Source organism: Corella eumyota, chromosome 3 (assembly GCF_963082875.1).
Source record: "Corella eumyota chromosome 3, kaCorEumy4.1, whole genome shotgun sequence".
Lineage (NCBI taxonomy): Eukaryota > Metazoa > Chordata > Ascidiacea > Phlebobranchia > Corellidae > Corella > Corella eumyota.
In genome coordinates, this window is record NC_137492.1 from 6,380,908 (window position 1) to 6,398,450 (window position 17,543).

At 30.1% G+C, this 17,543-nt stretch overlaps 5 protein-coding genes across 5 annotated transcripts; 3 read left to right on the forward strand and 2 right to left on the reverse strand.

Moving 5' to 3' along the window:
- The first annotated feature begins 1,234 nt into the window (after positions 1-1,234).
- LOC145745885 (palmitoyl-protein thioesterase 1-like) lies at positions 1,235-3,478 on the forward strand. Its single transcript, XM_082564065.1, has 7 exons — positions 1,235-1,334; positions 1,766-1,914; positions 2,029-2,120; positions 2,529-2,699; positions 2,786-2,975; positions 3,053-3,124; positions 3,356-3,478. The coding sequence occupies exons 1-7, from the start codon at positions 1,235-1,237 to the stop codon at positions 3,476-3,478; spliced, it is 897 nt and encodes a 298-aa protein (XP_082420191.1).
- A 1,553-nt stretch (positions 3,479-5,031) lies between these two features.
- Positions 5,032-6,692, reverse strand: LOC145745683 (glutathione S-transferase 1-like). Its single transcript, XM_082563824.1, has 4 exons — positions 6,429-6,692; positions 6,023-6,161; positions 5,764-5,899; positions 5,032-5,677 (listed from the first exon to the last, which is right to left on the reverse strand). The coding sequence occupies exons 1-4, from the start codon at positions 6,626-6,628 to the stop codon at positions 5,502-5,504; spliced, it is 651 nt and encodes a 216-aa protein (XP_082419950.1). The 5' UTR covers positions 6,629-6,692; the 3' UTR covers positions 5,032-5,501.
- Positions 6,693-7,834: 1,142 nt separating this feature from the next.
- LOC145745257 (glutathione S-transferase 1-like) lies at positions 7,835-9,649 on the forward strand. The gene is made up of 5 exons (XM_082563271.1): positions 7,835-7,972; positions 8,062-8,275; positions 8,632-8,776; positions 8,857-8,992; positions 9,076-9,649. The coding sequence occupies exons 2-5, from the start codon at positions 8,076-8,078 to the stop codon at positions 9,255-9,257; spliced, it is 663 nt and encodes a 220-aa protein (XP_082419397.1). The 5' UTR covers positions 7,835-7,972; positions 8,062-8,075; the 3' UTR covers positions 9,258-9,649.
- On the reverse strand, positions 9,490-12,632 carry LOC145745256 (uncharacterized). The gene is made up of 8 exons (XM_082563270.1): positions 12,502-12,632; positions 12,243-12,365; positions 11,993-12,140; positions 11,677-11,851; positions 11,153-11,546; positions 10,332-11,086; positions 10,125-10,230; positions 9,490-10,039 (listed from the first exon to the last, which is right to left on the reverse strand). The coding sequence occupies exons 1-8, from the start codon at positions 12,544-12,546 to the stop codon at positions 9,791-9,793; spliced, it is 1,995 nt and encodes a 664-aa protein (XP_082419396.1). The 5' UTR covers positions 12,547-12,632; the 3' UTR covers positions 9,490-9,790.
- Positions 12,633-16,088: 3,456 nt separating this feature from the next.
- LOC145745429 (target of EGR1 protein 1-like) lies at positions 16,089-17,531 on the forward strand. The gene has a single exon (XM_082563506.1). The coding sequence runs from the start codon at positions 16,104-16,106 to the stop codon at positions 17,433-17,435; it is 1,332 nt and encodes a 443-aa protein (XP_082419632.1). The 5' UTR covers positions 16,089-16,103; the 3' UTR covers positions 17,436-17,531.
- The last annotated feature ends 12 nt before the right edge of the window (positions 17,532-17,543 follow it).

The window sequence follows — 17,543 nt, forward strand, 5'->3', positions numbered from 1 at the left end:
AAATAATAAAATCAACATTTATCAGAAAAAATATTAATTCTATACTTTTAAAATTTAATTAGATTTAGCAACCTTTTTATTGCATATTAATAAAACTTATTAATAAGTTTAATTAACTAGTTAGTTTGAATAATATAAATATCAGCTTTTAATAGCAAATCCTTGATTATAAATATTTTACTATACAATATTTTTTATATAATCTCCTTTAAACTGTAGGCATAAAAAATATATATAATTTAACAGAGAAAATTTTTAAATAAACCGATTACCGATTAAAAATTAGGACTATAAAGCAATATTGTTATTGCAATTAATAATGGCATACACAGCAATATAAAAAAATGGCGATATGCTTAAATAAAACAAATTTAACTTGTTTAACAATACTGATTTTATAAACAAACATATTTTAATCGTTTTTACGTGAAAATCAATTTTTTGATAAAGAAATTTAATAAGAAGATTTTAATTTAAATAAAGATAAAATTGTACGGCCAATTAAATGTAAAGTTACTCTAAAACAAGTCCCAGTTTTAACAATAGCGCTGTATCAAATGCTATTAATAAACAATAACTGAGAAAGAAGCACCCTTTATCATTTATAAAGAAGCAGGCTACATGTCTAAACTAAACATAAGGCAAAATTAGTAACGTCGTTTAGTTAAAGCCAATATTTGAAAAAAAAAATAGAAAAAGGATTGTGATTATAACTACATGTTAATAATATAGTTAGGTACTGATAACTATGGGCAATTTAAATAAAAGTATTTTAAGGTTAATCAAATATTTTTATTTATAATGTACAAGTTTTTTTATTTTTTGATTTTAAATTATAATTTTAATTCGTTTTTTATTCATATAACTTTATAGTGATATTCTTTGTATTTTTATCGTAAAGTTTGCGTTGTGCTGAAGCTATTCGTTTTCGCCGGGCTTAAGGCCGAATAGTGCGGCATTGGTACGGCTCAAACCCAAAACCTTTCGGTTATTGTCTTCAGATGCCATGACCGCTATACCATACTAAACGTTCGCGAAAATCACTGTAAATAAGTGATTTTTTGATTTTTTTTTTAATTTAAGAAAAAAATAAATTTTTGTTAAAACATGGAGTAATGAAAATTTTGTTCACGTAATACTAGAGTCATCAACCAAATATTTCTAGCCTTTATATGAATACATTTTTACATAAAGTATAATATTAATATTGCAGATCGACAAACTTTAAGTAATAATGCAGCTTTATTTAGTTGTAGTGTTAGTTCAAGCACTTCTCTGCGTCGCAAACGCACAAGAAACGGAACCCACCCCACTTGTTATTTGGCATGGAATGGGTAAATTAGTCAATTGTTTATTGTTTATAAATTTTTTGATATTATAAAAATGTAATCGTTTATATTAAAGCTGTAGCTTTAAAATTTAATTATTGTATTCATTGTTTTTCTTTTGATGCAAGTATTAAGCAAGCCTAATAATATCTATTTTTAATAAAACTTTATTTATTTGAATCCGTGGGAAATTTGACATCAGTTAATGCGTCAGCTATTTAACGTTTATTTGACAATCTAAAATTAGTTTATTAATTACAAATATTATCTCTACTGATAATATAAGTAAATATAAAGTATATTTAAAATAAACTTTGTTAAAAAAATATGTTTCCAACTACATGCTTTAAAAATTCCTAAAAAATTTAAATATTATAAAATACAAATAGCATGAATTTATCTGTAAGTCTTAACATGAATGGTAATTTTTTTTGAAGGCGACAGCTGTTGCAATAGATTTAGCATGGGATCAATTATGAAAATGGTAGAAGAGCAAATTCCTGGAATTCATATTGTTTCCCTTCAGATTGGTGATACTACCGCAGAAGACATTATGAACGGATTTCTTATGCCAATTGATGAACAAGTAAACTTTTTTCATAAATAATTTGTATATAATAATTTTAAACGCTGCGAGCATCTTGTATTAGAAGTTCTAAATACCTAAATTTACTAAAATAGCAAAATGTTTATATTGAAGGTTACAATGGCATGCAACATCGTAAAATCGGATCCAAAACTGCTTGCAAATGGTTTTAATGCAATGGGATTTTCTCAAGGCGGACAATTTCTGTACGTGTATTACAATTATGAATGCTGCAAATAGGATTGTCAAATTATTTAAATTTTCTTATAAATTATACTACTGCATTTTTTAAGTTGTTTAATTGATAAACATCATATTTACTTAAGACGTAGAATATTTAACCGGCAGCGTGGTGTAGTAGGCAGAACACTTCCTACACTACATGAGGTCCTGGGTTCGATCTCCAGTAATCTCATGCTGTAGCGGTGGTAAGCCAGCAACTTATCAGCAGCTTAATTGTCGGGCAGTTATAATCTATAATATCCCAAACTGTCACAGGGGACTCTTAAAGTAACCGTTGTTACTCTTCGACCTTTCCAAATCAAGGATAAAGATATATAAAAATTAAAACTATATTGTATATGCCTAAAAAATATACTTTAATTGTCTACAAGACGTGCTCTACTTCAACAATGTGATGGTATCAAGATCAACAATCTCATTACACTTGGAGCCCAACATCAAGGCGTGGCTGCTTTTCCTAAATGTCCACCAAGTATAGACTTTTGTGATGACCTGCGTCATATTTTAAATACCGCCGCCTATCGACCAATCATTCAAGCAAAGTAAGATGAATTTTTGTAATTGTTAATTTATTTTAAATTATTTATTAAATAATTTAAAATTTACTTCCTTTATTTGCTTTATATAGTTTAGTACAAGCTCAGTATTGGCACGATGCGTTGGATGAGGATAATTACAAACAAAACAACATTTTTCTCCCTGACTTGAACAACGAAAACACGATAAACAAGTTGTACAATGAACGCCTTGCATCTTTGAATAAATTTGTTATGGTTCGGTTCAACAATGATACCATGGTACACCCTTTATCAAGTCAGGTAAGCATATATAATCAGCTATGAAAGTATGTGTCAAAAACTAAAATATAATTTTTAACAAGTTAAAATTGCTTTAGTGGTTTGGATTTTATGCATCTGGGCAAGACATAGAGGAGGTACCTCTTCATGAAACCGAGTTATACAAATATGTAAGCTTTTGACATTGGGTATTCGTATTAAAAATAATTCACTGGAAAATTCCTTGCTTACATTATAAAATGTCCTAATAATTTTACATGTACACAAATGACTTTTTAAACTACAGCACTTTTTCCAATTTTATTTAATTTTATTATGTAATTAATAAATGAAGAAATAACTGTACAAAATTCTACGTGACCTAACCTAATGTACAATGCATATGTTGTTAATATTTAAAGGATCAGCTGGGCTTACAAACTATGGATAACAATGGACAACTAGTGTTTATTGCTGTAAATGGAGACCATCTTCAATTTAGTTCATCCTGGTTTATTGCCAACATTATTCCCTATTTGGAATAAATAAAGAAGATCTTGGTGATGTAATTCTTTATAATGTCAATTCTGTTTTAATTGGGTTTACTTAACAAAATATTTATAAGTTCCTTTCAGACAAAAGGACTTCTTAATTTAATGAACTAAAATAAATTTACTGGCAAATGAGTTCCTTTTTACATAATTTTTGCACATTTTTACATAAATTCCAGTAAGCGTTTATGTAGTACAGAAACGTATTACTTTAGGTTTTTTACTAGTAAGTATAAAATCATAGCTATTCTTTGATGCTGAAGTAATGGACAAGTCCTACAATAAAAGTTATACAAAAGTTAAGCAGAATATTTAGCTGATAAAAAGACATTGTTGTTAAGCAATAAAAATCGAATACATTCGTTAGTTTATTGCTAGTTGTTTTTACTGAAGATTTGTTGGGCAACATGGCATCCTTTCCACTGGCTTTAGAAAGAGAAAAAACTATGGGGTAAAATACCAAAATAAGTATTTAATTAAAAAAAATAACCATACAATTCTTACAGGTGGATTTAAAATAATACGGTATAGTTTTAATGACATTATTTAATCAGAAATTAAATTACAACTAAGATATAAACAATCCAACTTTAATTACATTATAAATAACAAAGTTAGAAAATGCCAATCTACAAATCCAACCGGTCCACTTTTATAGCATAAGTTTCAATGCGTATGACGTATATATAAAACGTCGTATTAGTATTTACGTTATAACTGCAACCATGGGATGAGCATGTTCATTGAACTTGCATAAGATTTCTTTGTTTAAAGTACCTGAAAAACATAGGTGGGCACAGTTAACCGAAAAAGTAATTTCGTTAAATGGTTATTCGTTACACAATACATGAACTTCGTTAACGTTATTTTTAACTGCGATAACGATTTTTAAAAGTAAGCACATTTTAACTGCGATAACGATTTTTAAAAGTAACTTAAAAGTTAAATTTTAACGAAAAATTTAACTTCGTCAAGTAACGATAAACGGATTAACCCACCTTTACTGAAAAAGTAAACAACGGCGATATATTGTTATCAGTATGCTGATATGAGTAGTTCAACATCGTTCATTTAATGATCAATCATTAAACAAAACTCATTTTGAGGGTTTTAAATAAAATCATATTTATCTATTTTAAATATTAAAGATTGGTTGTCAACATGTATTACATTGCGTTAACACATAAATTTCAACTTCTAAGAGCAAAATTTTTGTAGTTTACGCACATTTGGTTTTAGTCAATAATGTTTTAATATGTTGACACATGTTATCGCTTTGCAAGAAAGCTTGAAAATATGGTAAAAAAATACTGTCATAATAATACTTAAAAAGTTTAGCGACGCACATTATAGTATAATATATTATTTGTACAAACTAAATCTGCATTTTATTAATTTGATGCAATATTTTTTATCAATGTCAGTAGTTTTAAAAGTTAAAATAAACATATTCTTATGAACGGCTACTTTTTAAAATAATAGCTTATACCATATGATTCGATAGACTTTTCTAAAAACGTTTGCTGAAAAAAAAACTGTTCAAAACAGAAACATAAATTGTTTTGTATTTTAGTATAGAACATTAGTTAAAGGTTAATATAGAAACACTAACAGGATAACATAGGAATTTAAGCGTAACGTTTTTACCTATACAGGTTCCAATACGTCCTACAAATTGAATAAGCCGGACTATTCACTTTGTTAGCCTTATCGAGTAACGTAACTGCTATAAACTAGTAATAGAAATAATGTAACAAGTATATGAATTAATTTTTATTACTAGTGGTACAAATTTACTGTTCTCGTGTGTTTACCAGTTCTTTAATTTTAATATTTTACTCACCCAAAAATATTATTTTAAAATGTTATCAAAAAAAATTTAAAAAAGTTCGAAGAATGGGGTTATTTATGATTAGTTTGATACACTTGTTGAAGGACGATAAGTCCATGCAAATAAAATAACTACTTTTCTACGTTAGTAAGAACTACATATCACTACTTTATTAAAACAACGAGTTTAGGCATTAATTTTTCCCTGGTACATATCCGTAACAGCCTTCGAGTGTTGTCCATTACACTCGTCGTAATATGGCAACTTTTTCATGGATTCAAACCAGGCATTCAGCTTTGGAAAGTTACTTAAATCGTACTTGCAGTAATCCAATACGCTTAGACTAACCGCGCCTGTAAAGTCTAATAATACAAAATAAAAAATTAACAATAGAATAAATTTCTATATGATTTATAGCCTCATAGCAATTTTTATGACGTCACTACACCTGCTACAGTCAACTGGTCGCCTGCCAAAAACTTTCGCTTGGACAGAAAATCCTCGTAAATCTGAAGCATTTTCTTAAGCTCGTCTTCACAGCCAAGCCCAGGTTTTTGATTTAAAAATAAAACTTGAAAAGGTTTCTGAAAAAGAGCAAACTTTATAATGTTAAACGATTTAAAGTTTGTAAAGACAGCAATAACAAAAATTATATACTTCTTTTGCAATAAGTAGCTACGTGAAAGCAGTAATATTAAAAGCCTTACACAGTATTTGTACATTTGTTCCACAAAGTCGACATCGATAAATAAGATTTGATCAACTTTGGCTCGTTCAACTGGATCTTTTGGGTAATATTTTTCGCCACCTTTCAAAGTGTTGCAGACATATTGCATAATGGCACGACTTAAAATTGTTTTAAATTTCAGTTGTTAAAAACCACTAAACGTGACTTAAGCTAGAAACGTAGTAGGTGTCATTCGAAAAACGTCATTTTACATCGGTTTATGGTTTATAAAAACTACATCAATTTCCGGCCTTTAAACAATTAATCAATAAAATTATGCAATTTGGTATTTGATATAAATAAGTTATTTGGCGCCGGTTTATAAATTTCGTAACGTTTTTTACTAGCCACTCACGTTTAAAAACTTAAACACAAAATCAATTTACCTTTCGCCCAAACAAAAATCACCATGTTTAAGTGCAGGCAGTTTTCCTCGGGGATTGACTGCCAAAAATTCGGGTGTCTTTGTTTCACCTTTGCCGAAGTCGATATCCTTGATTTCAAATTCGGCATTCAAAGTCTTTAAAAGAAACCATGCACCTCTTGCAGGTGGACTGTACTTACTGCAGTAAAGAGTTAACGCCATTTGTTTTTATTTTTACAACCTAAAATAAAAATCTGCGAAAAGCTACATGTTCTATTAAGTTAATTAATGTTTTTACAGCCCGCATAAGACTCTCATAAAGACTGTACAAAAATAAACCCATTGTAAAGGTTACATACCACAAAGTAATACGTTGTTTACTGTAGTAAATACGGCCTAACCTTACAATATAAACTTGGCATAAACAACAGAAAAGGTCGCCTGATGATATATTATTTAAAAATTCTATCAAGGTCGATTTTAAATACTTTAAAATTATTAAAAGGTCATCAATTATAAACAAGTAAACTTTTAAGGCATACTAATACAATTATAAACCTTCGTACACAACTATTGACCTTTAAAACAATAAGAGAATTAGTAAAGTGATATCGCAATTTATGAGTGTGTCTAAATTTGACTCCTTCTTACAAACCATTAGTTTGTTCATGCTCAAACTTTAGTAAAGATAAAATCCTACTTCAGTACTTCGCTATCCATAATATATAAACCTATATTTTGCTCTATATTATATAATAGTATCATATGGTAATTATTTCAAGATTGTTTTCTAAAACATTTGCTTACTTCAAATATTGTCATAAGTTTACAGATTTAAAAGTCCTAGCTTTCAGAGATTTTTTCTATAAAAACACTAGTCTGCATTGGGAATACTATAACAGTATATATAACGTGACTCGACAACTTCTTTTATTGACTTACTACAAGGTTGTTCTAAAAAAGACCGCCTTGTTACGCTTGAAAGACGTTTATATAGTTTCCTATTGAAACAATTTAGCGAGACGGGGCAGTTGTTTTGTCGTTCAGTCGTTGGCTTGATTTTAGGCAACATATTCTTATTTTTCTGACTAAATGTTTTGCTTAACTACAAATTTTTACTAACACAGCCTTTAAATACGAAAACAATATAGACCTCAATCGTTATCTGTTTTCATAAAAATTGCAAATAAACCATCCATTCTGTAACAAAGTTTACTTGCTTGACCGCTATGGACAAACCAAACGATTAAAAATTACATTTTTTCGACTGCAATTCGACCCGCCTAAAATTCAGGAAAAAAGTTGTTTCGGTTGAACGATTTAGGCCGGCCGGATCCTGCCTTTAACTTGGGCTATATAAGTATAAAAGCTTGCAAGCTCAGAATTCAGAGTTGCAACTCAGCGGATCGTTTATTGTATAGCATTGGTTATAAAGTACATTACATTACGTGAAGGCTAGAGTCTAGGCTGATAGGCAGACATAAAAAAAATTTTAGGATCTTTTGGCTTGGAACCAATTTTTAGAAACTTTTGGCTTGAAACTTAGCGTGGCTTAGCTATTCAATGGTAACACAAATTAAGTCTAAAATTAACGGTTAATTGAATAACCTATTTACTTCAATGCAGACTTATTTATAATGAAAAAAATTTCACAGAAAAGTTGCCAAGCATGACTATAACATTCTACAGTATGATTCGAAGCCCATGTTGCCATGTGGTTTGGTTAACACTGAAAGCTCTCAATCTTGAGTTTACGTACGAAGAAATTGATTTGTTTGCTGGTCAGCATAAAACGGAAGAATTTTTGGCAATTAACCCACGAGGGACTGTACCAGCTTTAAAAGATGGCAATTTATGTTTAGGAGAAAGGTAAAAAGTTGTAGAAAATTGCATACGTCGGTTACATAGTACCGGCAGCGTGGTGTAGTTGGTTTGATCTCAACTGCTCTCGTGTGTAGCGTCCCTTGAATAAGACGCTATAAACGGTATGAATCTCTGCTAAGCCGGTAATCGGCACCTTAAAAAATTTGGCAATTATATTCCATAATATCCTAAACTACCAAAGGCAACTCGAGACTGGGTCGGGGTGGTAGCTGTTATTCTATGTTTAGGTTGTGAAGTCGACTTTCCCACATCGAGGATAAAGATATGAAAAAAGTAGTGTATACATTTTTTTAATATTTAACCCATTTTATAAAATACCAATACCTTTTTTTACTTTTTAGCCGCGTAATAATTCAATACTTGTGCAATAAATACGCAACCAACGAAAATGAAAAGCTTTACTCAAAAGATCCCGAAAAACGGGCATTGGTTGAGCAAGTTCTTTATATCGACGAAGATGTGATTAAAGCTGTTTCAAAATATGTGGTAATTAATTTACTTACATTTTTATACCGTATATCGTAATATACTTGTCAAGTTTTGTTTAAATTCTGCCTATTTCGTAGAATCCGATTGACGTTTTGTTCTTGAATAAATTGCCCGGCTTAGGCGACGAAGAGGAATTAAAAGCAAAACTGATACTTTATGAAAATTTTCTTCAGACGCGAAAATTTCTAGCTGGTGACTATGTGACAATTGCAGGTATTTTTTTACAAAAAATGTATTACTTCGATTTATAATAAATATATGTTTTTTTAATGTCGTAAAAAAAAATTTTTTTTAAGATTTTTCAGCCATTGGGGGTATTGCATTGTTGGATATGTGTTTGTATGAGTACAATGATTTACCTAAACTTAAAGCATGGGTGGATGAAATAAAAAAGTTACCGTATTATTATGAAGCCTGCGGCAAACATTCCGATTGGAGAACCAAAACGTATCAAGAAAACATAAACAAAAAAGAGTAAAAATAATATCTACTAAACATTTGTGCGGTAAATTAAGTCTGGACGATACATTCCGACGACAAAAACTATTCAATTTTGCGAGAAAAAAAGATCTGTTAGTTTGTTCAGGGCAAAGTTTTAGATTTAAGTAGACTATGGTCTATAATTGACATGAAACCTATTTGTAAACTTGTATATTTTTATTGATGCTAAATGCTACTATCCAAGAAAACAACTTTTGAACTAGCAAGGTTTTAAACACTTGAATTCTACCCCCCTTCTATTATACAATCGTATTTTTGACTTAAAGTGTATACTGTTCTTTTTAAAACAGTTTTAGTCTTTACCTGTTCAGTGTATTGAAGAAGATATTTTAATAATGCTTTTTTAATCAAAATTAAAATCCATGTATATACAAGTGGTGTAATAAATGTTATTAAATAACAAACTTTCATTTTGTTAAATTACTGGAAAAAGCCTTGGTAATTTGCTATAGCGTACCAACATAAGCCATGTCTCTAAAAACATCAATCTTAATTTGATTGCATGTAAAGTCATTTCATAAACGATCCACTAGCGTTGCTTTTTCCTCCGATTGACCTTTTAGAGGCCCGCGAGGTGGCACTGCCGCTTATCAGCCTCGATCTCGCCGTACCTGGCTTGTTGGTCACGTGACCTATTTGCAATTGTGAAGTAGCTTCGCTCGGAGCAATTGAGGAACGTTCCACCAAACTTGCAAGGTCACTTACCGAAGTATTGAATTCAGTCGACAGCGTCATCTTGTCACTAGCGTCATTCACTACCTTAACGCAATCATAATATTTCATTTGTTCCTTAAATATAAAATTAGTTCTTGTAACTTTAAACTTGTTTGGGTTATAAACTTACTTGTACGGATAGCGAGGTCGGTTTATCACGTTTCGGGGCCCACAAATAACTGTCAGTGTATAGCGAAAACAAAGCTCTCATATTTCTATTGGCTTCAGCAATGACACTAAAGTAATAAAAATATTGGTAAATTTATATATTCAAAAACTACAAGGGTAACTTTATTTAGGAGTTGATTATTTTACATGTACAATAAAAAAAATTTACTTTTTTTGCCTGTAGTTGTTTACGAACGAAACATCGGAGACGACCGATTTGGTCAGTACGGTGTCCATTGACTGGGCAGAAGCTGCTCGCGGTTTTAGAAAAGTTTGGCTCTTGTTTGAAAACGGGAAAGTGTCGCGATTTTTGTTATATTGCCCTAAAACATTGGTTGTTGGGTTGGCTCTGGTATGTGGTCTTCTAGGTACATCTATCTGCTGATTTGCCCAGCTGTCGTCAGGAGCTGCTGTATGTGGCCTCATTTGCGCTGTATTGACCCGAGATAATTTTCTCTTTCTTTGTTCAAGTAAGGTAAGTTTGAGCTTACGTACAGCAGCCATGTTGTTTTTAGATGTATCTAAGTGTGGAGTTTTAGCAATCATTTGCTTCATTTCAAGGCTGCACTGTTGTACCGGTACATTTGCATTTAGTTTTATAGGCTCGTTAATTGTAATATTGGCCTTGATCAAATCGTTTTTAAAGTTGCTTTCATCTTTGACTGCTGACCGCCGTCCCTTTATCCACCTTGATTTGGGCTTGCTTATAGACGAGTTTGATACGACTTTTATAGACGAGTTTGATACGACGGATTTGACAGTAGATTCAGTATCGTCTTGATGCATTACTACCTGTACTTGCTGAGGTGTAGCAACTAGGCTATATGCGCTACTGCCGTCCAACGTTGTCTGTGATCTGCCTTGCAATGAAGTTTCGGATATATCCGGCATTTGCTCAGATTGAACCGGAGCTTGAAGCAAAGTCTGCATAAAAGTAAGAAATAAAGATGAACGTCAACAGTGAAGTAACTTAACTAAATCGTCCCTTACCCTTTTGTTCAACGCACTTGCACTAGAAACAATACTTGAAGCCGGCCTGCTATGCTTTCCGAACGCGTCCGGATCAAATAACAGGCCAGAAAAGGCTGCAGTTTCTCTAATAGAAGTAGCTGTACCAACTCGCGATGCTGACTTCATTATCATCGAGTCTGCATTCTCTTCGTCTTCCATTGTCTCTAACGTTACAATAGGCACGGCAGATTGCATTCGATCTGTACTTTTTGATTTTTTTTCTAGGTTTTCTTCGGTGTTACTTGTTGTTTTCGAATCTTCATGAGCCGATCGTTTTTTGACTTTAAGATTGTTGGACAACGTTATTCGAAGCCACTCTGTGGCATTTCGAAAAAAGTCGTTGTCTCTGATAGTGGGACTAGCGTTTCCAAAACTATAAACGACATTGTAATCAATGAAATTTCTTTTATTGTTTAGCTAATATATTCAAACATTGTTTTATGAAAATTAATTCCATGTAATATATTTCACTGTGTGTAATTATAATATTAAAACTATCTTACTTGACAAGATCATATGCAATTTCATAGTTTTGTTGAATTATTGCATGCAACAATGCCGTGTAGCCCTTTTCATCTCTTAAATCGATATCCAGATCAAATTTCACAAGTTTAAGGACCAGCATTCGAATCACTTTATAGCGACCGTTCAAAGCGGCTAGCATCAGCGGAGTACGACCTAGAGCAAATAATATTAAATATATAATATTTTGGATTACATTTATAAATATAACGGCTTTGAGTTATTGCCAAGATTTTATTTTATAGGTTATTATCGATATTTGTAATATCATTTTTAATATGGTTTTATGTGTACCACCTTTAGAATCCTGATTGTTAAGTTCTATAGAATCCTCTTTCATTAGGCGTTCGACTACGCGACTTTTTCCATACTCGCAGGCATGGTGAAGAACTGTCATCCTATTGTCATCTACTTTATTGATTTTGGCGCCAAATTTTAACAGAATCTAAAAATTAAAAACATTAAATTGTGGGGAAATCAATTCTGTAAACTTAGAACAAACATTATTTACTATCTACTAGAAATATTTTAACTTAACATTGTGCACCTTTACAATCTTGTTTGCTGATTCTTCAACTGATAATCTTGTGGCTTTTATTAATGGAGTTCGATTTAAATCATTTTTATCACAAAACTCAAAGTCTACGCCCAGAGATAAGAGCAACCGTACCTAAAATATAGACATTAAACAAAGTTTTGACAAGTTTAAGCATTGAAGCGATACAGATGCCTCTTCTAACTTTAAAAAAAGCACAGATAAATTATAGTTCATGTTCATATGTTAACAAAAAGTTTAAATTTTTTACTTGATGAATTCTTTCTTCAGCAATGGCAACGTTAAGGCAATTCATTTTAATGAACAATACTTATCTAGTAATTAAAAAAAACTCAAAAAATAACCTTATATTTTAAATAAAGTAAAGTCTCTAGACATAATTTAACACAAAAGCCATACTGACTTACTATGTTCAGGTGTTGTGTACCTAAGATAAGGTTTACAAAAATTCTTTAAAACAAAGGTAATACAATACATTTAAACATTAGTTCTAGCAAAACTTTAAACGATTAACTCGTATCCAATTAACTTGTAAACGCGATTACTTTTGTAATGTGTTTATAAGAAATTTTAAAACGATCTTTACATAGGTTTATTCTTTATAGGCAAAAATAAAACCTTTTTTGAAATCTACGAAAATTTGTTAAAAATGCATTTGGATAATAACATTTCAACTCATTTTTTAAAACATTTAATGAAGTTTTAAATCTAAACGCGAATGTGTTATGAAACCTATTTTTTCCAATATAATTAGTTTTCTAATATAATTACCAGTTTATTAACTCAATCATCCTATTTGGCTCCGGTTAAACATCTATATATATCAGTATATATACACAATAAAAATATGCCAATACAAAATGGTAATGAACTTAATGATTATTTTACACTGTAAGATTAGCAGTTGCATGCACTTAAAGTACTAAGGTTTAAAATAGATTGGGGAAAGTTACAAATAGATAAGAAGAAGTTTAAAGCCCCAGAGTAGTTAAAGACTTAGTATAAATATATTTATTTATAAAGTTAAACAAATTAACAGTCATACTGGCAAAGTAAAACAACTTGCAGTCAAGTCTAAAAAGTAAGAGAGTGTACGGTTCTGTTTGTAGATTAACAACAAAGTATTGCCCGATTTAAGATTTAATTTAACTTATAACTCTTTCGTTAAACAAAATTACCTTTAAATTTGTTAGTTATGGTTTGAAAACTTAGATCATCCAAATTTTAAAATATAATAACTTTTGTTTAAGTGTATTTAAAGTTTCTTTTTTAAGAATTTAATTATTACTAATTACTTATTGCTTGTTTAATTATTAAATTTAAAGATTGTTATTAGGTTTTCAAATTTAGGTCAATTGTATATCATGACATTATTAACTCAAAAGCGGATTTAAAAACTAATTTTTGTTTGTTTATCATATTCAAATGCTTTTTAGTTTATTAAGAATCAAATATTTATTTTAAGCTTTCAAATTTTAACAAATGGAATGTAATGCACAAATCCTAATGGATTGTAATGACACAACATCAACTAAAATAAAATTTTTTATAGAAAAAAAACTTGTGTTAGATCTAGATGAGATTGATGCCACAAAAACCAAAGTAACATCAACAGATAAACAAGTTATAATGGGGCAGCAAAATTCGCATGACGCCAGAAGTTTAAAGATGCGCGACAAACAAAAAATCGTTGTTAACAACGCTGTAAAATTATTACCAAACCAACAAAATCAATTTAAGATTCGACAATAGCCTGACTTATCTATACAGAAATTTTTGTTTGTTTTAATTTTTTTTATACTAATTTAACCTAAAGTATTAAAGAAATTGGTATGATTATAACAAAATGTTACATTTATAATATTTATCTTTAAAACATGTTTTATATTTTAAATTTACGGCATAACAAGTAAAATTTTTTACTAATGCGAGTTTTTATTTATGATTTATATGCCTTTAAAAAAGGTAAAGAATGTCTGTGTTATTAGTTTATAAATATGAACTTTTTAGTAATATTCATTTGTAAAGTTTTTAATGTAAGTTTATTTATTATAAACTTTAAAATTGTTTAAATTTCAAAATTTTGTAACATAGGTATCTAAAAAAATGTGCCAATTGTTGCAGAATGTATTGAAAGTTCTTTTAAGGCGGAATTAACTTGAAAAACAACTGATCATTCGTCAACAAAAGTTGTGTATCCAGATAGTTCTATGCATGTTAAATCCTCACAACTTCACAACAACTCAATTCATGAACATGCAGATGAAGAATACACTAAAACAATTACTAAATATAAATAAACAAGCGCTAATTTTAGTATGTGTATCTTTGGCATTTCTGACATAAATTCGTACATCTTTTGTTGTTTAATCAAATATTGTAATATTCAGCTTATTTAAAAAAAAAATATAAATATATTATTTCGTTATAATTTCTACTGGTAAGGGTATATCAACTTTAAATTTAAAAAATATTTTTTTCCCTTTTTTTTAAATCCTCAAGTTTTCTTCAAGGAAATGCATTTATTGCACTTTTTTATGTATGCACTTTTTTATGTATCAAGGTAGCACTAAGCGGTTTAAATCTTTAAAACAATCGGCTGAGGAACACAACAAAAAACTTAATTAAATAAGCGTTCTTTTTAATTAAAAATATTAGATATTTGATATTTGTTTTATTTAAAACATTTAAATCTTGTATTTAAATACAAGCCTACTGATTACAGTTTTTTGATTAAAACTTTCACTTATGATATAATAAATCTCATTATTTATTTTTTATAGTTTTTTTTTGAGTGTCTAAATTAAAAAATCAACTTAATGAGAAATAAATTTCAGTTAAACAGAGTTGTTATTAATAACTAAAAACTATAAGCTATATATAAACAAAGGTCAGTAAACGCAAAAAAATTTTTTTTTTAAAGAAAATTCAAAATAAAAGGATTTATTAATAAAGTGTAATGTTCGTTACGATGGGGTTGGCAGATCTTTTAATTTTGGTGAAACGGTTATTGTTAATTAGTCGATAGATGTCGCCCAGTAATAGGGAAAGTCCCGTACCAAAGTTTTTTTTTCAAGCATTGCCTTTGCAAATGAGGACAGAAAGATTTAACTAAATTTGCTGACAATATAAATAAAAAATGTTAATATCATTAAGTGCATGTTCGACTTTATTTACAAATACTGCAAGGGTTAGTCAGTCTACGGCATTGCGTCTTTTTTCGCTTTCCGTGGTTCGTTTTGAAACACCAAGGCAACGAAGAAGTCTGGAATGGAGGCAAAGAAAACGAAATAACATGAACCATTTTCACAAAATAATGCGAGATTGGCACAACTACATACCGTGCGATACATGCGGAAAAATGCATAAAAAATGGCATATGTGCCCTTCTTGTTATGAAGTAACTTGCTTTGAAACGCAAGCTTTATTTAAAGTAATGAAAGAAAATAATGTTGAACTTTCAAAAGAAACTGTAGCACAATACAGTGATGACATTGAAAAGGAAGTAAAACAAAATCAACAGTTAGTTAAAATAAATCGTAAAAGACCTCTTGGTTGGCTTAAATAAGTAGTGTTTTTTATCTGTTTTTGTGTATGTATTATCCCACAAAATATGTGATATTGTAAAAAAATGTTAATATCAGCAATTTAACTAACGTTTAATTCTTAATAACCTGTTTTTATTTTTGGTAAATAATAAATAGACCTAATATGTTATTTTTTTACTTATTTGATATTTTGTTTTGTTGTGAATCATTACCTATTTTGAAAACCATTTAAACTAAACAATAATATTAATCAATTTATAAGTTTTAAGTTTTTTTGATTTACAGATTATAAAAACTATTTAATATGAGTGAATTTAATACTGTTCCAGTAACAGAAATCACAAGTCTCAACATTAATGCATTATGGGAAACCATTTTAAAAGATATTGAAGAAAGTTCGTTTCTTTCTCTCGATGTAGAAATGAGCGGACTTGGGTGTTTATCCTCGACAATGAAGAGCAACATGGATGATCGATATGCAGCTCTCTGCCAAGCAGCATCCACAAGATCAATTATATCCCTCGGAGTGGCGTGTTTTAAATTTGTTCAAGCAAAGAATCAAGAAATGAGATATGAAGCAAGTGTGTATAATATTATTCTGTTATGTTCTGAACCCTATACCATTGACCCTAATGCTGTTAAGTTTTTAGTTGAGCATGGATTTGATTTTAATAACCAGTATGCCCATGGTCTGCCATATCAGCGTGGAAACGATAAACCTGATAAAAATAATGAGGATCAGAAGCATTCCATTCGAGATCTTTTTTCAAATATAATTCGCCAACGGAAACCATTGGTGTTGCACAATGGTTTGGCTGACCTTATTTTTTTATACAATGGTTTTTATGCACAGTGTCCAAGCAAATTAGCAGTGTTTTTAGCCGACCTATCTGAGTTGTTTCCGGCTGGTTTGTATGACACCAAATACATTGCAGAATTTCAGAATCGATCCCCTGCTTCATTTCTTACTTTTGTGTTTGCCGAAAGTTACCAAAAAAATCTGCAGCGCAATAAACAAGAAAAAATGCACTTACAAATGGAATTTAAATGTATTCCAGGTTTCAGTATTAATGTAAACCTTGAAAGTACGGAAACGGAAAAAAATTTGAGTGCTGAAGTATGTGAGAAATATTCCGCATATGGATGGTGTCGTTTTGGACTCGCTTGTGAAAAAAGTCACCAAATAAGCGACATTATTCGATTCCATAGTGACAAAAAATTAACCCGAAAAAGAAAAATGGATTCCAATCACAACAACTCGGAACAAAATGGTGTGGCTACAGTCCAAGAAAAGATAGTTACCAATATATCTGAAAAAAATACCTCGGCGAGTAAACCAGAACAAGCTCAATCTGTTAACAAATCACAAGGTCATAGGTCGGGTATGGATGCGTTTATGACTGGCTATGCCTTTGGAGTATTTATTGCAATAAATTGTAAGGATTTTAGTCTTAGCAATGAAGTAATAAAGGGCTATTCGAATGAAATACCCTGTTTTGACAAGGAATTGCAGAAGTTAGTTACAAATAAGCTCTACATAAGTGGAAAACATATTCCTCTACAAATATGTAAAAGTGAATTTGCAAAAACTTCAAAGTTACATAATATTAAATTTGTTAAAATTTATTTGAAGTAGTGTTTTAAAAGTATTATTTTTTTGCAACAATTCGGCACATATAAATACTTTGTTTGAATTTTAATCTTGTATAAAAATTTACTGTATAAAATTCAAAATTTTGTTGAT

Excerpts from the sequence above, each read along its gene's own strand:
- LOC145745885 (XM_082564065.1), top strand. The coding sequence starts at position 1,235 with ATGCAGCTTTATTTAGTTGTAGTGTTAGTTCAAGCACTTCTCTGCGTC. Across the intron at positions 2,121-2,528 it reads TCTCAAGGCGGACAATTTCT|ACGTGCTCTACTTCAACAAT; the intron begins GTACGTGTATTA and ends ATTGTCTACAAG. Across the intron at positions 3,125-3,355 it reads AAACCGAGTTATACAAATAT|GATCAGCTGGGCTTACAAAC; the intron begins GTAAGCTTTTGA and ends TAATATTTAAAG.
- LOC145745683 (XM_082563824.1), bottom strand. The coding sequence starts at position 6,628 with ATGGCGTTAACTCTTTACTGCAGTAAGTACAGTCCACCTGCAAGAGGT. Across the intron at positions 5,900-6,022 it reads AACAAATGTACAAATACTGT|AAACCTTTTCAAGTTTTATT; the intron begins GTAAGGCTTTTA and ends GCTCTTTTTCAG. Across the intron at positions 5,678-5,763 it reads CGACCAGTTGACTGTAGCAG|ACTTTACAGGCGCGGTTAGT; the intron begins GTGTAGTGACGT and ends TTGTATTATTAG.
- LOC145745257 (XM_082563271.1), top strand. The coding sequence starts at position 8,076 with ATGACTATAACATTCTACAGTATGATTCGAAGCCCATGTTGCCATGTG. Across the intron at positions 8,777-8,856 it reads AAGCTGTTTCAAAATATGTG|AATCCGATTGACGTTTTGTT; the intron begins GTAATTAATTTA and ends CCTATTTCGTAG. Across the intron at positions 8,993-9,075 it reads TGACTATGTGACAATTGCAG|ATTTTTCAGCCATTGGGGGT; the intron begins GTATTTTTTTAC and ends ATTTTTTTTAAG.
- LOC145745256 (XM_082563270.1), bottom strand. The coding sequence starts at position 12,546 with ATGAATTGCCTTAACGTTGCCATTGCTGAAGAAAGAATTCATCAA. Across the intron at positions 11,852-11,992 it reads TAACAATCAGGATTCTAAAG|GTCGTACTCCGCTGATGCTA; the intron begins GTGGTACACATA and ends TATTTGCTCTAG. Across the intron at positions 11,087-11,152 it reads CAAGTGCGTTGAACAAAAGG|ACTTTGCTTCAAGCTCCGGT; the intron begins GTAAGGGACGAT and ends ACTTTTATGCAG.
- LOC145745429 (XM_082563506.1), top strand. The coding sequence starts at position 16,104 with ATGAGTGAATTTAATACTGTTCCAGTAACAGAAATCACAAGTCTCAAC.